General features: G+C 39.0%; 1 protein-coding gene across 1 annotated transcript in view; it reads left to right on the top strand.

Annotated features, from left to right (window-relative positions):
- The window catches only part of MROH9 (maestro heat like repeat family member 9), a 102,438-nt gene that overhangs the window by 18,711 nt on the left and 68,702 nt on the right, over positions 1-15,025 (top strand). The window contains exons 3-6 of the mRNA XM_005902418.1: positions 3,956-4,035; positions 9,880-10,015; positions 10,564-10,650; positions 13,058-13,162. Coding sequence (XP_005902480.1) covers positions 3,956-4,035; positions 9,880-10,015; positions 10,564-10,650; positions 13,058-13,162 — 408 coding nt within the window. The remainder of the gene's footprint in view (positions 1-3,955; positions 4,036-9,879; positions 10,016-10,563; positions 10,651-13,057; positions 13,163-15,025) is intronic.

The following is a 15,025-nucleotide window of genomic DNA, read 5'->3' as shown; positions in this document are numbered from 1 at the left end:
ACTCCAATTTTTCTGGCCAAGAATGACAAGTGATACTGAACAAAGATGTCAATGATATAAGATATATATAAAAAGCAGATGGCTAGCTTAGAGAAGAAAACCAAAATAATAAATATGGAAGCTTAAGGCCCATAAGACTAGCCCTAAAATCCAGTGTTATGAAATATATTACGAAGTATACATTTCCAGGATTGTGACCATTTTGTCAATTTTTATGGGTTTCCAATGAAGAGTCATAGTGATTAAGGAGTAATTGAAAATGATATAAAAGAGAACTTATCCATATAATAGAAGTTAAAGCTATAATGATAAATGTATCTCCCCAGAGGAAGCACTGAAGAATTTCTGCGAACACTGGTGAACATGTTATATATTCTGAAAAACAAAAAGCCTAATTGGGAAAAGTAGAAATTCCTAGCTAAATTCTATAACTTCCTATACTGACACCACTGGAGAATCAGTTTGTTTATGTTCAGTTCAGTTCAGTTCAGTCGCTCAGTCGTGTCCGACTCTTTGTGACCCCATGAATCCCAGCATGCCAGGCCTCCCTGTTCATCACCAACTCCCAGAGTTCACTCAAACTCACATCCATTGAGTCAGTGATGCCATCCAGCTATCTCATCCTCTGTCGTCCCCTTCTCCTCCTGCCCCCAATCCCTCCCAGCATCAGAGTCTTTTCCAATGAGTCAACTCTTCGCATGAGGTGGCCAAAGTACTGGAGTTTCAGCTTTAGCATCATTCCTTCCAAAGAAATCCCAGGGCTGATCTCCTTCAGAATGGACTGGTTGGATAGGTATATGTTAGACAATCCTTATTGCTTATCAGTGTGTACACTGGCTTTTGGAATTAGGTAAGCATTATCAGTATATATAGCCCAGATGAAAGCACGCTGATAACAAGGAAGGAGTATTGTGAATCAGTGAATCCACAAATGATATACTAAAATAATATGGGCAGAACAATAAGATGGTGCTAGAGTTGTGGTAACAAATCTGGCTCCATGAAAAAGAGAGATGCTAGTTAACAGGAGAAGCAGAGGTCCACATTATTATAGATCAACTTAACAATGATTATTACTGCACAAGCAAGCAGGAGGATTAAAAAGGGCTTCTCAATTCTGGCTGTACATCAAAACTTCCTTGAAGCTTTTTTTTTTTTTTTTAAATGTTGATGCCAGGTTTTGAATACAGACTAATTATATCCAAATTTCTGAAGGTGTGGTCCAGTATTCAAATCAGTATTTTTTAACCCCTTAATGTACTGTGAGAGTTGGCCTGTGAAGAAAGCTGAGCACTGAAGAATTGATGCTTTTGAACTGTGGTGTTGGAGAAGACTCTTGAGAGTCCCTTGGACTTCAAGGAGATCCAACCAGTCCATCCTAAAGGAGATCAGTGCTGGGCGTTCATTGGAAGGACTGATGCTGAAGCTGAAACTCCAATACTTTGGCCACCTGATGCGAAGAGTTGATTCGTTGGAAAAGACCCTGATGCCCGGAGGGATTGGGGGCAGGAGGAGAAAGGGACGACAGAGGATGAGATGGTTGGATGGCATCACCGACTCGATGGACGTGAGTTTGGGTGGACTCTGGGAGTTGGTGATGGACAGGGAGGCCTGGCGTGCTGCAATTCATGGGGTCGCAAAGAGTCGGACACAACTGAGTGACTGAACTGAATGTACTGCCAATGTTGAGATCCAGTGACTGAGATTTAAAGTGTCATATATTAATTTCCAAGGACTCAAGCTCAGTTAGAATGTATTTTATAAGAAAATCTGCCACTGAGACAATACCGCCGGAGGATCATTACTCATATCAGACAAAATGTTCAGTTAGTCATTGTCGAGAAATACAACTTGTGGATCTCTGGGCAAATCAAATGAAAGTGGTGACGAGGACAAAAATGTCTTTCCAAAATAAACGAATTACCATTATACTTCCATGTTACAATGAGAGCTGTCTGCCATACAGAAGGTTCCATGCTCTCTAAGTAAGAATGTGCAAAATGTTAATGTGTAGCATAGCAAAGACCTATTCTCTCAAGATTAAGTAAAATCATATTTGATGTTGTTAGGAATCAATACTAAATATGAATATAAATATTTTAGAGAAAAGAAAATAAGTCCTCTGCACCACTCAGTCTGAGCACAGCACAAAGAAGAGGTGTTAGACAACAATCAATATGATTCCCAGGATGCTTATCTCTAGTGGGAAGATGCTATTTTCTAGTTAAGATCCCCAATCAGGAAGTTTCTATGACTATTTCAGTTAGTTTGGGCTGGTTTAATACGAGACCAGAAAATGGATGGGCTTCCCAGGGGGCTCAGTGGTAAAGAATCTGCCTGCCAAGCAGTAGATGTGGGTTTGATCCCTGGGTCGGGAAGATCCCCTGGAGGGGGAAATGGCAACCACTCCAGTATTCTACACCCACTTCAGTGTTCTAGGAAAATCCCATGGACAGAGCAGCCTGGAGGGCTACAGTCCATGGGATTGCAAAAGAATTGGACATGACTAAGCACTAAACAACAACAGGAGAATGAATGGTTTAAACAACAGAAATGTATTTCTCACAATTCTGGATGCTGTGAAGTCCAAGACCAAAAAATGGCAGATTCAGTATCTGCTGGGATTCCTCTTCCTGGTTTTCAGACAGCCATCCTTTCCTTGTATCCTTACTTGATAGAGAGATAAATTGAAAGCAAGCTCTCTCTTAGAAAGGCTCTAGTTGCTAGAGGATTGCTTATCCCTCATGACCTCATCTAAACCTAATCACCTCCAAAAGATCCTGCCTCCTAATATCATTACATTGGGGTTAGCATTTCAATATAGAAATTTATGAAAATTCAAACATGCACCCCACAACATGGACTTAATAGATAGGAATATAGTTCTATCCTTCAAGATTGTTCTTACACTCCACAGAGGCAGAACATAGATCCCACAGGGCACTCATTGCTGGAGTCAATGGAGCAGCACTGAGCAAATGGAGAAGGGCTCTTTTAGGGTGAGAAGCAATCAGGGGCAGTCATTTGCTTATGTGCTAGAGAGAAAAAACCCTCTTTGAAAAATCATTATCATAAAGCAGTATCTAAAAGAAAGGGTCTTCCCAGGTGGCACAGTGGTAAAGAGACATGTGTTTGATCCCTGGGTTTGGCAAGATCCCCTGAAGTATGAATTGGCAACCCACTCCAATGTTCTTGCCTGGAAAATTCCATGGAGAGAGCAGCCTGGTGGGCTACAGTCCATGGGGTCTCAAAGAGTTAGACATGACTGAGCGGCTATGCACACATACATGCACCTGAAAGAACTCTGAGCTATTTCAGAAATACTGAGAATTTTTATAGACAGCACTAATGGGCCTGATACAAGAAAGTGACATTGCAACAGAGGCTTACATAAACAAGGGTGAGATGCAGAGAAGAAAAGAGATCCTGTTCTATTAGTCCTTCTCTAGTTCTCCAACTTCTTGTATAAAAAACTGGAAATTCTTATTGGGATCCCACTGAATATCATATATAAGTTTAAATTGTTATATTAGACAGCTATATATTTACCTGCACCTGGTTCTCATTCTGTAGTAGTGTGAGTTTGGACATTCTTCAGTAAGGCCTAACATAAATCATCTTGCTGGTATCTTCATAGACAGACTCCACAAGGAGTATATTGCACTTAACAGTGGTGTATACAAGAGCACCTGGTAAAGAGCATTCCTAACAAAATTTTGTCTGGAAATCCAATTACGTAGACAACCATGGTTGGCTACAAAAGGCCAGCATTTAGTATCATGCATAGGTTTTAAATTACAATTTGTCTGGTCTCAACACTTCTATAAAAGTTTGGGCTTATGTTTCAAGTCCAGTTTGGCCTCTTTGGTCTCTGTAGAAGGCAGAATTACACATGGTGTTATGAGCCCCACAGATATATCATCATTGACTCTTTTCTTTTTCCTGGTACTTGCAGGAGCAATCAGCTACCAGCCTTTGGGACGCATACTCAGGTCTGATAAGTAATCAAGCCATGATCCTGGCCTTGAACTCCAGGTATAATAAGCTTTCATGCTCTCTTAGTCCAATAATGTAATAGATACATATCAACAATGTGAAGTTACTCCAGGCTCCTCCACCCTAATTCAGCACCTATTCCTTCTGATGTTTATAAACCTTTCTGTATTGCATAAATAGGCAGATAAACTACTATACTACTTTTTATTTTTACTTTGTCTTAACTTTTCTGTAAGATCATATTTTCATTTCAATGGCAACAGAATACTTCCAAATTTTGACATTTTCTTATTGGAAGAAAAGTTATGACCAACCTAGATAGCATATTCAAAAGCAAAGACATTACTTTGCCAACAAAGGTTCGTCTAGTCCAGGCTATGGTTTTTCCAGTGGTCATGTATGGATGTGATAGTTGGACTGTGAAGAAAGCTGAGCGCCGAAGACTTGATGCTTTTGAACTGTGGCATTGGAGAAGACTCTTGAGAGTCCCTTGGACTGCAAGGAGATCCAACCAGTCCATTCTGAAGGAGATCAGCCCTGGGTGTTCATTGGAAGGACTGATGCTAAAGCTGAAACTCCAGTAGTTTGGCCACCTCACGCGAAAAGTTGACTCATTGGAAAAGACTCTGATGCTGGGAGGGATTGGGGGCAGGAGGAGAAGGGGACAACAGAGGATGACATGGCTGGATGGCATCACCGACTTGATGGACATGGGTTTGAGTGAACTCCGGGATATGGTGATGGACAGGGAGGCCTGGTGTGCTGCGATTCATGGGGTCACAAAGAGTCAGACACGACTGAGCGACTGAACTGAACTGAAACTAAATTTTATCAATACTATGATGATCATCCTTGTACATAAAAGATTGTATCTGCTCTGAAAAACTTCTTTGAAATACCCTTCTGAGAGTGAGGTTTCTGGTTTAAGTGATGTGTGTGTGTGTGTATGTATGTGTTAATTGCTAAGTCATGTCTGACTCTGTTACTACCCCATGGACTGTAGCCCGCCAGGCTCTTCTGTCCATAGTATTTCCCAGGGAAGAACACTGGGATGGGTTACTGCCGGGAGCCACCACGGAGATCCCATCCATGACAAAGGTCATGCGGAAGAGACCTGACAGGCAAAGGCAGATCAGGCCTCGAGGGACCCCCTGAATCTGCTCAAGCATCTACCCCAAAACCAAAATCTGTCTGTCTTACTATTTTGTGCCTTTCACCAACTCTTATGACATTAACAGGGGGCTATCCCCGACCACCTTTCTCTGGAAAAAGTCAACTTAGGGCTTTAGTTAATAAGTCTCTTGGACATAAAAGGAATATTTCTATTTTAACCCCTCTGTTGACATTCTAGCTTGCCTGACAGGTTTATCCATACTCTTGCAATTAACACACATGATTGTTCACAACTCCCCAATCTTGAAAGGAACAGGAAGCCAAAACATTCTAAAAGTCCTAATGAGCATCGAGTCCTTTAAGGGATGAAAAATTATTAGACTAGATAGTACTGGTAAAGGGCTTCCTTTTTGAGCCAATGCTTGCTGCCAAGTACCCATATCCCTTATCCATTGTGCACCTGGGAGTGCATTGGTTAACATAGTTGGAATGTAAGAAAAACAAGCAGCAGCCTTGGAATTAACCACATCAGACCTTTGAGCTAATTGGTTCTTTCTTTGTTGTAACTTGCTGCACCTTTGCTCTGTGAGAATGTAACTCTGTTTATTATTTTCTGAGGCTGGGAAAAATAGAGAAAAAACACTTTAAGGGAAAATAAGTTTTCTGACTGATCAGCCTTTACCAAAAAAGGGTCATAAAATGTCCACAGGCCTCCAAGGCCAGAACATATTGTACACAACATTGTTTATGGGAAAGGTATGCAGAAAAAATCCTGGTTTTGATAAACAGATATAATGTTTGGGCTGACTCTGTATGACTTTGCCTCTTTCATTTCCCTCTATGTACAAGTCAAGGTATAAAAGTTCCTTTTGAAAATAAAGTTATGGGCCTTGCTCACCGGAGCTCGGTCTCCCCATGTCGTTTGTTTTTTTTTTTTCCTTTTCCCTCCTTTTCTCTCTCTGTTCTTTCAGGATGACTCCTTGGAACACAGGAGCTTTACTGGCTTTCTGTGTTAATCAAGGAAGATCAAGCCCTGCTCTCTGCTTTGCTATCCTTATCACCTAAGCCGTCATCCTGAGGGTACCCCTGGATCCTGCTGGGGCTGGACCCCAGCAGGTAACCATTTCCTTCTCCAAGGGATCTTCCCAACATAGAGACGGAACCCAAGTCTCATACATTGCAGGTGTATTTCTTTACCACAGAGCCACCAGGGAAGCCCTGATTTAAATGATAGGCAACCATAAAAATGCCCTACTCTGGAAGATCTTCACTGGCCAACAGCTACAGCTGCTGCCTGTGTAGATTTGCCAACATGGTCTGCGAGGCCTCACTTCCTGTGGGCTGCTCGCATCAGTGACCCAGTATGGTAGGACAAATAACTCCAGTGGGTGCCAGTGGGTGACTTCAGCTCGAGAGATCCTCATCAGCCAGGCTGAAACCTCCTTGGAACTTGCTGTAATCCAAGACTCTTCCTACCCTAATCTTTTTTCCTTCCTTCTCTGCTTCTTTTGGAAATCTCTTTTACTTCTCTTAGACTTCTTAAAATCCTCTTTTAGCATCTGTTTCCCCTAAACCCGAAGTAATGCAAATTATATGAATTGTCTTAGAGCTTTTGATAGCGTCAATTTGTTCTCCAGAAGAACTGCACCTATAAGTGTTTCATCAAAGCCTAGTCACCTGGAAGATATGCATGCATATATACAAAGATACATATAGACAAGATTTGGAATATTATATTATTTTACAAGGTTCATGGAAAGGCAGACTGTAGATTAGAATCCCCTTCTCCATATTTTAATTTTTTGGTCTACTTAAATGTGTTAAAAATCTCCCACATACATAATGGTTTTCCTTTATTTTAAAAAATTTATTATAAATTTTGCTTTTCATATTTTGATCAAGTATTATTTGATATATAAAGATTTACACATGTTATATCTTCATATATACCTGTACAATTTAACAATATAAATGAATTTTGTTACTATTAAACCCATGGACTTCCCTGGTTGTTCAGTGGTAAAGAATCTGCCTGCCAAGCAGGAGATGTGGGTTCAATCCCTGGATTGAGAAGATCCCTTCGAGAAGGAAACGGCAACCCACCCCAGTATTCTTGCCTGAGAAATCCCATGGACAGAGGAACCTGGTGGGCTATAGTCCATGGGGTCGCAAAATAGTCAGACACGACTTAGCAACTAAACAATAACAAAATTAAACCCATATAATATCTCCCTTCTTTTTTTGACTAATTTAGTCTTCCTAATTATTTAGTTTCTACTCCCTTTTTACTTCTCTTTTAAATCTTTAAAATTGCCATTATACTTATTTCCCCTTATAATTTTTTTTAAATACTGCATTTATTTTGTTTATGCCCTTCACTTCTTTGGTTGTATTTTTAGCCCTTTCAGAATCTTAAGTTATATGCATAGTTTATTATTTTTGTCTCATTTTAAATAAGAAAAAAAATGTTGATAATATTTAAATACTTCTAATTTTCTAATTTTTAAAATAGATTTCTCATGGTGATGAGAGAATGAAATATATATGCTTTTATAGTTTGAAACTTTCTATGGCTAACTATATGCAAAATATTTTTCAGCATTCCCTGATTATTTAAAGAGATAACCCTTGTTATCTGATTAGTATAATTTATTTATATCTCTTTATTAATTATATTAAAGCATAGCCTTATCATTTTCAGATTTTAAATTTTTACCTGCCACATACTAATAACTGAATGCTTAATTTTCTCCCATGTACTTCTATTTCTCCTTATATTCTTAATAATTTAATAGTTTTTATATTATATTTTAATAAATATGTTCAACAATTTTCAATTTTGTTTCTATGTGCTTGAGATTTTATGTTAATAACTATGACTTTTATCAATTTATATTAATTGTACATATCTCTTAATACTTTTTTATTTGAATTAATCATACAGCATATTGACATAGCCCTCCTGATTTATTTCTGATGTATTATATAATATTCCCATGCTTTTATCAAGAGACATCTACTTTCCTTTATTCAATTGTGATTCTTGAAATTAATCTTGCAAAAATTTCACTTACTAATATTATATAATACTATTGCTCTATAATGAGAAGAAATAAAACATTTTCAAAAAAAATTTTTAGTATATTTGGTTTACCGCTAATTCTCACTTCACTCCAATATCTGAAACAAGTATTTAGCTCAAAAATTTTTTTAAAGCACACAGTAATTTGTGAGAGATATTTATTGTTTCTTCTCACATTTATTTCTATACCATATTGTTATATATCTTAGAATATAAGAAAAGTTTTACACTGAAATTCTCAAAAGTGTACTTGCTGATAATTGTCTATGTTGACCCATATATTTTTGTTGGGCTTTCTTCTTTATTATCACCAATATCTGACCCTCAACCTTCTTCACATTTAAATGGGAAGATTCTTACTCCATCAGCAGTTGTGAATGCATCAGAGCATCACGTGTGTGCTTAGCGTGCTTAGTCACTCAGCTGTGTCTCATTCTTTACAACCGCATGGTCTCTAGCCCACCAGGCTCCTCTGTCCATGGGGATTCTCCAGCCAAGAATACTAGAGTGGGTTGCTATGCCCTCCTCCAGGGGATCTTCCCAACCCACGGTCTGAACCCTGGTCTCTCACATTATAGGCGGATTCTTTACCATCTGAACCACCAGGGAAGACCAAGAATATTGGAGTGGGTAGCCTATCCCTTCTCCAGGGAATCTTCCCAACCCAGGAATCAAAGCGGGGTCTCCTGCATTGCAGGCGGATTCTTTACCAGCTGAGCTACCAGGGGAGCATCATGCTACTTTCCTAATCCTTGTTCATTATGTGGACCATTTTAGCATTTTTAGAACTGGTAATATGATTTCAAAGTACATTACAAGACGATTTTCTATTTTATCAAAATATTAATTTTTCATTTTCCTAAACCAAATCATACATCCCTAGAATCCTACCACTGAAAAAAAAACCACTGGAACTTATTGATAGGTAACATACTTTTATTTGTTCAGAGTCTGAAAATCTACTGGAGTCCATGAATAAGTCAAATCAATCTTCCTAAGATTTAAAAAATTATCTACTATGTTCCAGGAAATTCCATTTCAAACAATGGATAGCAGATATTTAGATCTTCTTGTCCAGTAGAGGGAAATGATTCTGAGTTCAGCACAAGATTTCCTACCTTTACCAACTATATTACCATCTTGTAAAAAAAAAAAAATTTATTTGTACTTTAAAAAATCAGGAGGCACAGTTATCCAGATCACACTTATCAAAGGAAAAATAGCTGTGTCACAACTTATCTTTTAACGGTTGATGGGAAGGTTTATTTTGCCATCTACTGAAAGATATATCTCAATATCAGAAGTGTTACATGTGAAAAACACAGTCTCATGGATTAGATAAAATGTGGCAGTGATATATTTCAACTACCTAAATTTCAGCATGGCTTGAAGAGCTTAGCTGGGAAATAACCACCCTGTAAAGTATTATGTATATGGAGAAATATATTTTGAATTCTAAATAACTGATTACAAATTATTTTTTACCAAAAAAATGATTCCTTTATATTTAAATCACCATAATAATTTTAGAGTAATACTTAAAATTCACACGTTATATAAAGCCAAAAGTTGGGCCTCATGTTCTAGTATACTAACTCTTAAACTAAGAAAAGGCCACTAAATTTAGCTTACATCTGTTCTTTCCTTAGTTTAATAATTATATCTTTTTTTTTTTTTTTTTTGGTCAGCTTCGTGGATCCTGCATTGCAGTTTGAAACTCAAGTGAAGATAATAAAGTCATCCTTTAAAATGGCATTTGCTGTCACAAATCTTGATGAAGTGAGGGAAATTGGAATGCATAAAGAAGACGAAAATGACCTAGAAGTAAGACTTTGCTTCCTTTAATCATGATGAGACGTCTTTATGCACAGCAATCCCACAGAATGTCTGCCCACAAGTTGTAATCTATGTTTTCTTCTTCACTCTTTTTGGATATAATAGATAAATAGCATATTCCAGCACTAATCTCTTTTCCTGGATTCCTGGTGAACTCTACAATCCCTGGGGTGTAAGGAATTGTATAGAACTTATAGGAACAAATGGGTGAAGAGATTTTGGTTAATTTGTTTAGCAAGTCCAGCAAGTTTACTGGCAAGTGCTTCAAAGTAAATAGGAGCCAAGAAAAGTGCAGGTAGGCAGACTTCTGTAGTAAGATCAGTAACATCCATGGTTTTTTATTTCTCAGTCTTGCTACACAGTTCTCTTGTCCTACAAGGTATTAAAGCAATTCATGGCATGTTGTATTGAATGAGGTCTCACCTCCATAGCTACATCTTGCTTTATTTTTTTTACCTTCAATATATGGGGAGAACTGAGGATCCAGGATTACATAACTACTGGCTGGCTGGTTGTCTAACTTACTTGTTTTTCAGAATTTATACCGAACTATTTTAAACATATTTGAGGACACTCTTCTGATCTTAGTGTCTAAAGATGTCTACAAACTGCAGTTCTTAAAGGTAAAGGGAAAATAAATGGCTTTGTTTTCTTGTTATAAAGCTAAAGAGCATACTATATTGTTATTGTTGTTTAGTCCCTAAGTCATGTCCAACTCTTTTTCAAACCGATGGGTTGTAATCTTCTAGCCTCCTCTGTCCTTGGGATTTTTCCAGGCAAGAATACTGGAATCAGTTGCCATTTCCTCCTCCAGGGGATCTTCTCAACCCAAGGATTGAACTTGTGTCTCCTGCATTGACAGGCAGGTTCTTTACCACTAAGCCACCAAGGAAGCCCATACTATATTTTACTTTTTACCATTTGCCATACTTACATCTCCTTCAAGTATCTGGCAGCTGAAAGATTTTCTTTACCTTCCAGAATGTGTCATTATCTCCCAAGTGAAATCCCTTCCTTTTATTTGAACCACAGAGACAGAATTTTAAGAATTCAGTTTTGGGAGTATGGCAACAACAGACACTTAAGAAGCCAGGTTTTATGTGGCAACATAAGTGTGAACACAATATAGGGTAGCAGAACATACAATGATTGGTCAAAACCATCTTCAGGTCCATGTAACAGTTAGCCATATTTTGATAATGTTAATATGCACGTTCTTCCCTCACAACTCTGGGACTAGAGAATTCCATGGTCATCCTATCTTCATGGATATCATGGTATCAAGGAAGGTCTAATAACATCCATAATCCCAATATTCATATCCAAGACTTCAGTATATTTTTAATGTGCCAGCCAGAGACAGAGACTTATCTGGACATATTATGATTTTCAGTTTTGCATTTTTAATATGATAGCATCCGGAGGCAGCTGTCTGGAAATACTGAGAAACTAGATTGATGGGTTTTGCAAATCATAAAATACATTCAAGGAAAGAAGTAGAATTGATATATATGAAGATAAATAGAAATGTGAAAGATAATAAAATATACAGTGCCTGATTTTAGTAATTTGTGCCTGATTTTAGCCATTTATTTTCCATGCACTTTAAGGTGGTTATTGAAAGTGAAAGGTAAAGCCAAGGGTTTCCTTGGAAGCTCAGATGCTGAAGAGTCTGCCTGCAATGCAGGAGATGTGGGTTCAATCCCTGGGTCAGGAAGATCCCCTGGAGAAGGGAATGGCTATCCATTCTAGTATTCTTGCCTGGAGAATTCTATGGACAGAGGAGCCTAGTGGGCTACAGTTCATGGGGTTGCAAAGAGTTGGACACAACTGAGTGACTAACACTTTCACTAACACTCCCATGTATACTCTTTCAACCACCCTATGCTGCTTATTGATCATTTACTCTATATCAGGCACTAAACTGAATACTTAATAAATGGGTTATTTAACTTAATCCTTAAAATAACCCTATGAGAAAGTTAAAATTATTTCTCCCATTTTGCAGATAAGGAAATGGAAGCTGAGAGAGAAGCAATATGTGGGCCTCTAATGAGTGGAGGCGCTACTATAACTTGGGAGTCCATTACTTAACCACCTTATTCTTAAACGTACCACATCTAGAAACTCTCCTGATCCTCAGAAAGAGCTGAACCTCACTCCTGGAAAAGGAAGAGGCTGAGATTTAAAGACTCTTCATTCTTAGGAAATAAACTTCAGAACAGTTTTATACAATGGGAGCAAGTGAAAGGGACGAGATTTATCCAACCATTGGCATAAATACTAAGGACTCCAACAATCAGTCTTAAGAAGTCTACTTACTAATGGTGGTTAACATGTGAGGCACATGCAGTCTTATTCCTTTCCCAAGGTTATACCTATGTCCTTGCACCTGAGGATTTAGAACAAAGAGGCAGAAGCCACAGCAAGACAGACCAAATTTAGCAATGAATCAAAATTAACAAGAACTTTCTCACTGAGCTGCCTCCAGGAATATATTCTATACCGTGAGACAGAAAATATCTGTATCGTGAATTTGCAGAGGAAATTCTGGAATAAAATGACATTTCAGGATCAGATAACATTTTGATTCTTTTTTAAAACTGAAAATCAGATCCAATGATTTAACAGAGAGAATTAGCATGCACTTTAAAATAAAAAGAAGAGAAGCAGTTGATGATAATCCTGTTTTCCATGATAATCATGGTAATCCTAATAATCCATGCTGAAGTTTTCATGATGTCTGGCAAAGTGATTGTTAATAGTGGATATTAGTAAATACGTGTTGGATAGAATTAAATAAAACAAAACCCATAGTGTAGCAACTATGGCAGATGAAGTACTATACTATTATAGACAGTGGTATACAAGCTCATTGTCATACTTTTTAAATACATAGAGAATAGGTTTGAAATTATTGGGAGATCATGGGGAATCTTGGCTTCGTGAAGGTGATGATCTGAGCAGAAGAAAGGAAATTGTGGAAATAGAAACACCACGGTTCTAGGATGGTTCTTGTGTTTTCAACAGGAAATGGCTGTATGGATGAATGAAGATAATTCGTACATGCAGGAGGAAGCCATGGTGGTGATCAGCAGAGTGCTAAGCTTTGCAGCCAGGAAAGTCAGGGGATCTGTAAGTCACAGGGACTGCTCCTTTGCCACCTGCTCCTAAAGACTGCGCTTCTGCAGTATTGCTTTCCTTTGTTCTGCAGTGTTTGCTGAACGCCACCAGGTGGAAGCACACCAGCATTTTCCAGATGGTGGGAACTATAAGAGCCTCATCCAGCTTATCTCTGGAGAAGGCAATGGCACCTCACTCCAGTACTCTTGCCTGGAAAATCCCATGGATGGAGGAGCCTGGTAGGGGTCGCTAAGAGTCGGACACGACTGAGCGACTTCCCTTTCACTTTTCACTTTCATGCATTGGAGAAGGAAATGGCAACCCACTCCAGTGTTCTTGCCTGGAGAATCCCAGGGACAGGGGAGCCTGGTGGGCTGCCGTCTATGGGGTTGCACAGAGTCGGACACGACTGAAGCAACTTAGCAGCAGCAGCAGCTTATCTCAGTCTTGGAAACAAACCTTTACTAAGTTAACATTGTCTTTAAATAATGTCTTCTAAAGATAATCGTTATTATTTTAGTCGCTCAGTCGTATCCGGCTCTTTGCAATCCCATGGATGATAGCCTCTGTCCACAGAATACTAGAGTGGGTTGCCATTCCCTTCTCCAGGGGGTCTTCCCGATCCAGGAATCGAACCCAGGTCTCCCACGTTGCAGGCAGATTCTTTACCATCAGAGCCATCTTTGAAGCACAGGAAGATCACAATTTTTAAAGATAATTAAGTCCGTGAAATTAATGAAGGTGAGGGGACCAATACATACAATGGGCAAAAATATTAACAAATTAAAAGCTAAACTTCCCATAAGCAAGGTCTGTGTAGGTCTGTATATATCCATATCTGACACAGTGTAAATAATGAAGATTTGTTCTGCCATTCTCTAACTAGATATAACTACCCATTCTGTTCTCAGATTCTGGCCATTCACTGGATAAAACTATTTTCTTCATAAATTACCATGGCCTGTGTCTTCCAGACTCTCAGAGGCCATTGTCCTATTGAACAATTCTTTCATTTGTATTCTATCAGAAATACATTTTAAAATGGTATTCCTTTTACATGACCTGTGTGCCCATCAGGGTGAAGGAATGGCTCCACCCAAAGAATATTTGTCCTTTCGATTAAACTCTTTTCAAACAGGTGAAGACATGTGAGCTAAACACGTCCCCTTATCTTATCAACAGAGATTTTTCCTAGATTTGGCATATCAGTATTCAAAAGACAGGTGAAAGATTTCCAGTCGAAGCTAACAAATTGTCCACATGTCTATCTCCACTCCCTCCACAAAATGATAGTAATAAAATGCATTGAATGTATACAGCTACAGCAACAAAGAGAATTAGTAAAGGGATCCTAATGGGCTAGCGAGGTCAGCAAACTTCTGGATGACAGAATAGATAGAAGATGCTGCTGCTGCTGCTATTAAGTCGCTTCAGTCGTGTCCGACTCTGTGCGACCCCATAGACGGCAGCTCACCAGGCTCCCCCGTCCCTGGGATTCTCCAGGCAAGAACACTGGAGTGGGTTGCCATTTCCTTCTCCAATGCATGAAAGTGAAAAGTGAAAGTGAAGTCGCTCAGTCGTGTCTGACTCTTTGCGACCCCATGGACTGCAGCCTACCAGGCTCCTCCATCCATGGGATTTTCCAGGCAAGAGTACTGGAGTGGGGTGCCATTGCCTTCTCTGAGATAGAAGATGGTAACTGATAAAGTCTGGCAGGAGAAGCTGAAAGACCAGGGGCACGTGAACATCAGGATGGAGGATGGCTGAAAAGGGAGGTAGTTTTCCCTATGGACCCTGGAGAGTCTGAAGCTATGGAAACCCAAGTAGTGATGAAGGGTGGGAGGCAGAGGAAACTTGAAGATGTGCTAACTCACT

The sequence above is a fragment of the Bos mutus genome, chromosome 16 (genome assembly GCF_027580195.1).
Source record: "Bos mutus isolate GX-2022 chromosome 16, NWIPB_WYAK_1.1, whole genome shotgun sequence".
Taxonomy (NCBI): domain Eukaryota; kingdom Metazoa; phylum Chordata; class Mammalia; order Artiodactyla; family Bovidae; genus Bos; species Bos mutus.
This window is presented reverse-complemented; position numbering and strand designations above follow the sequence as displayed.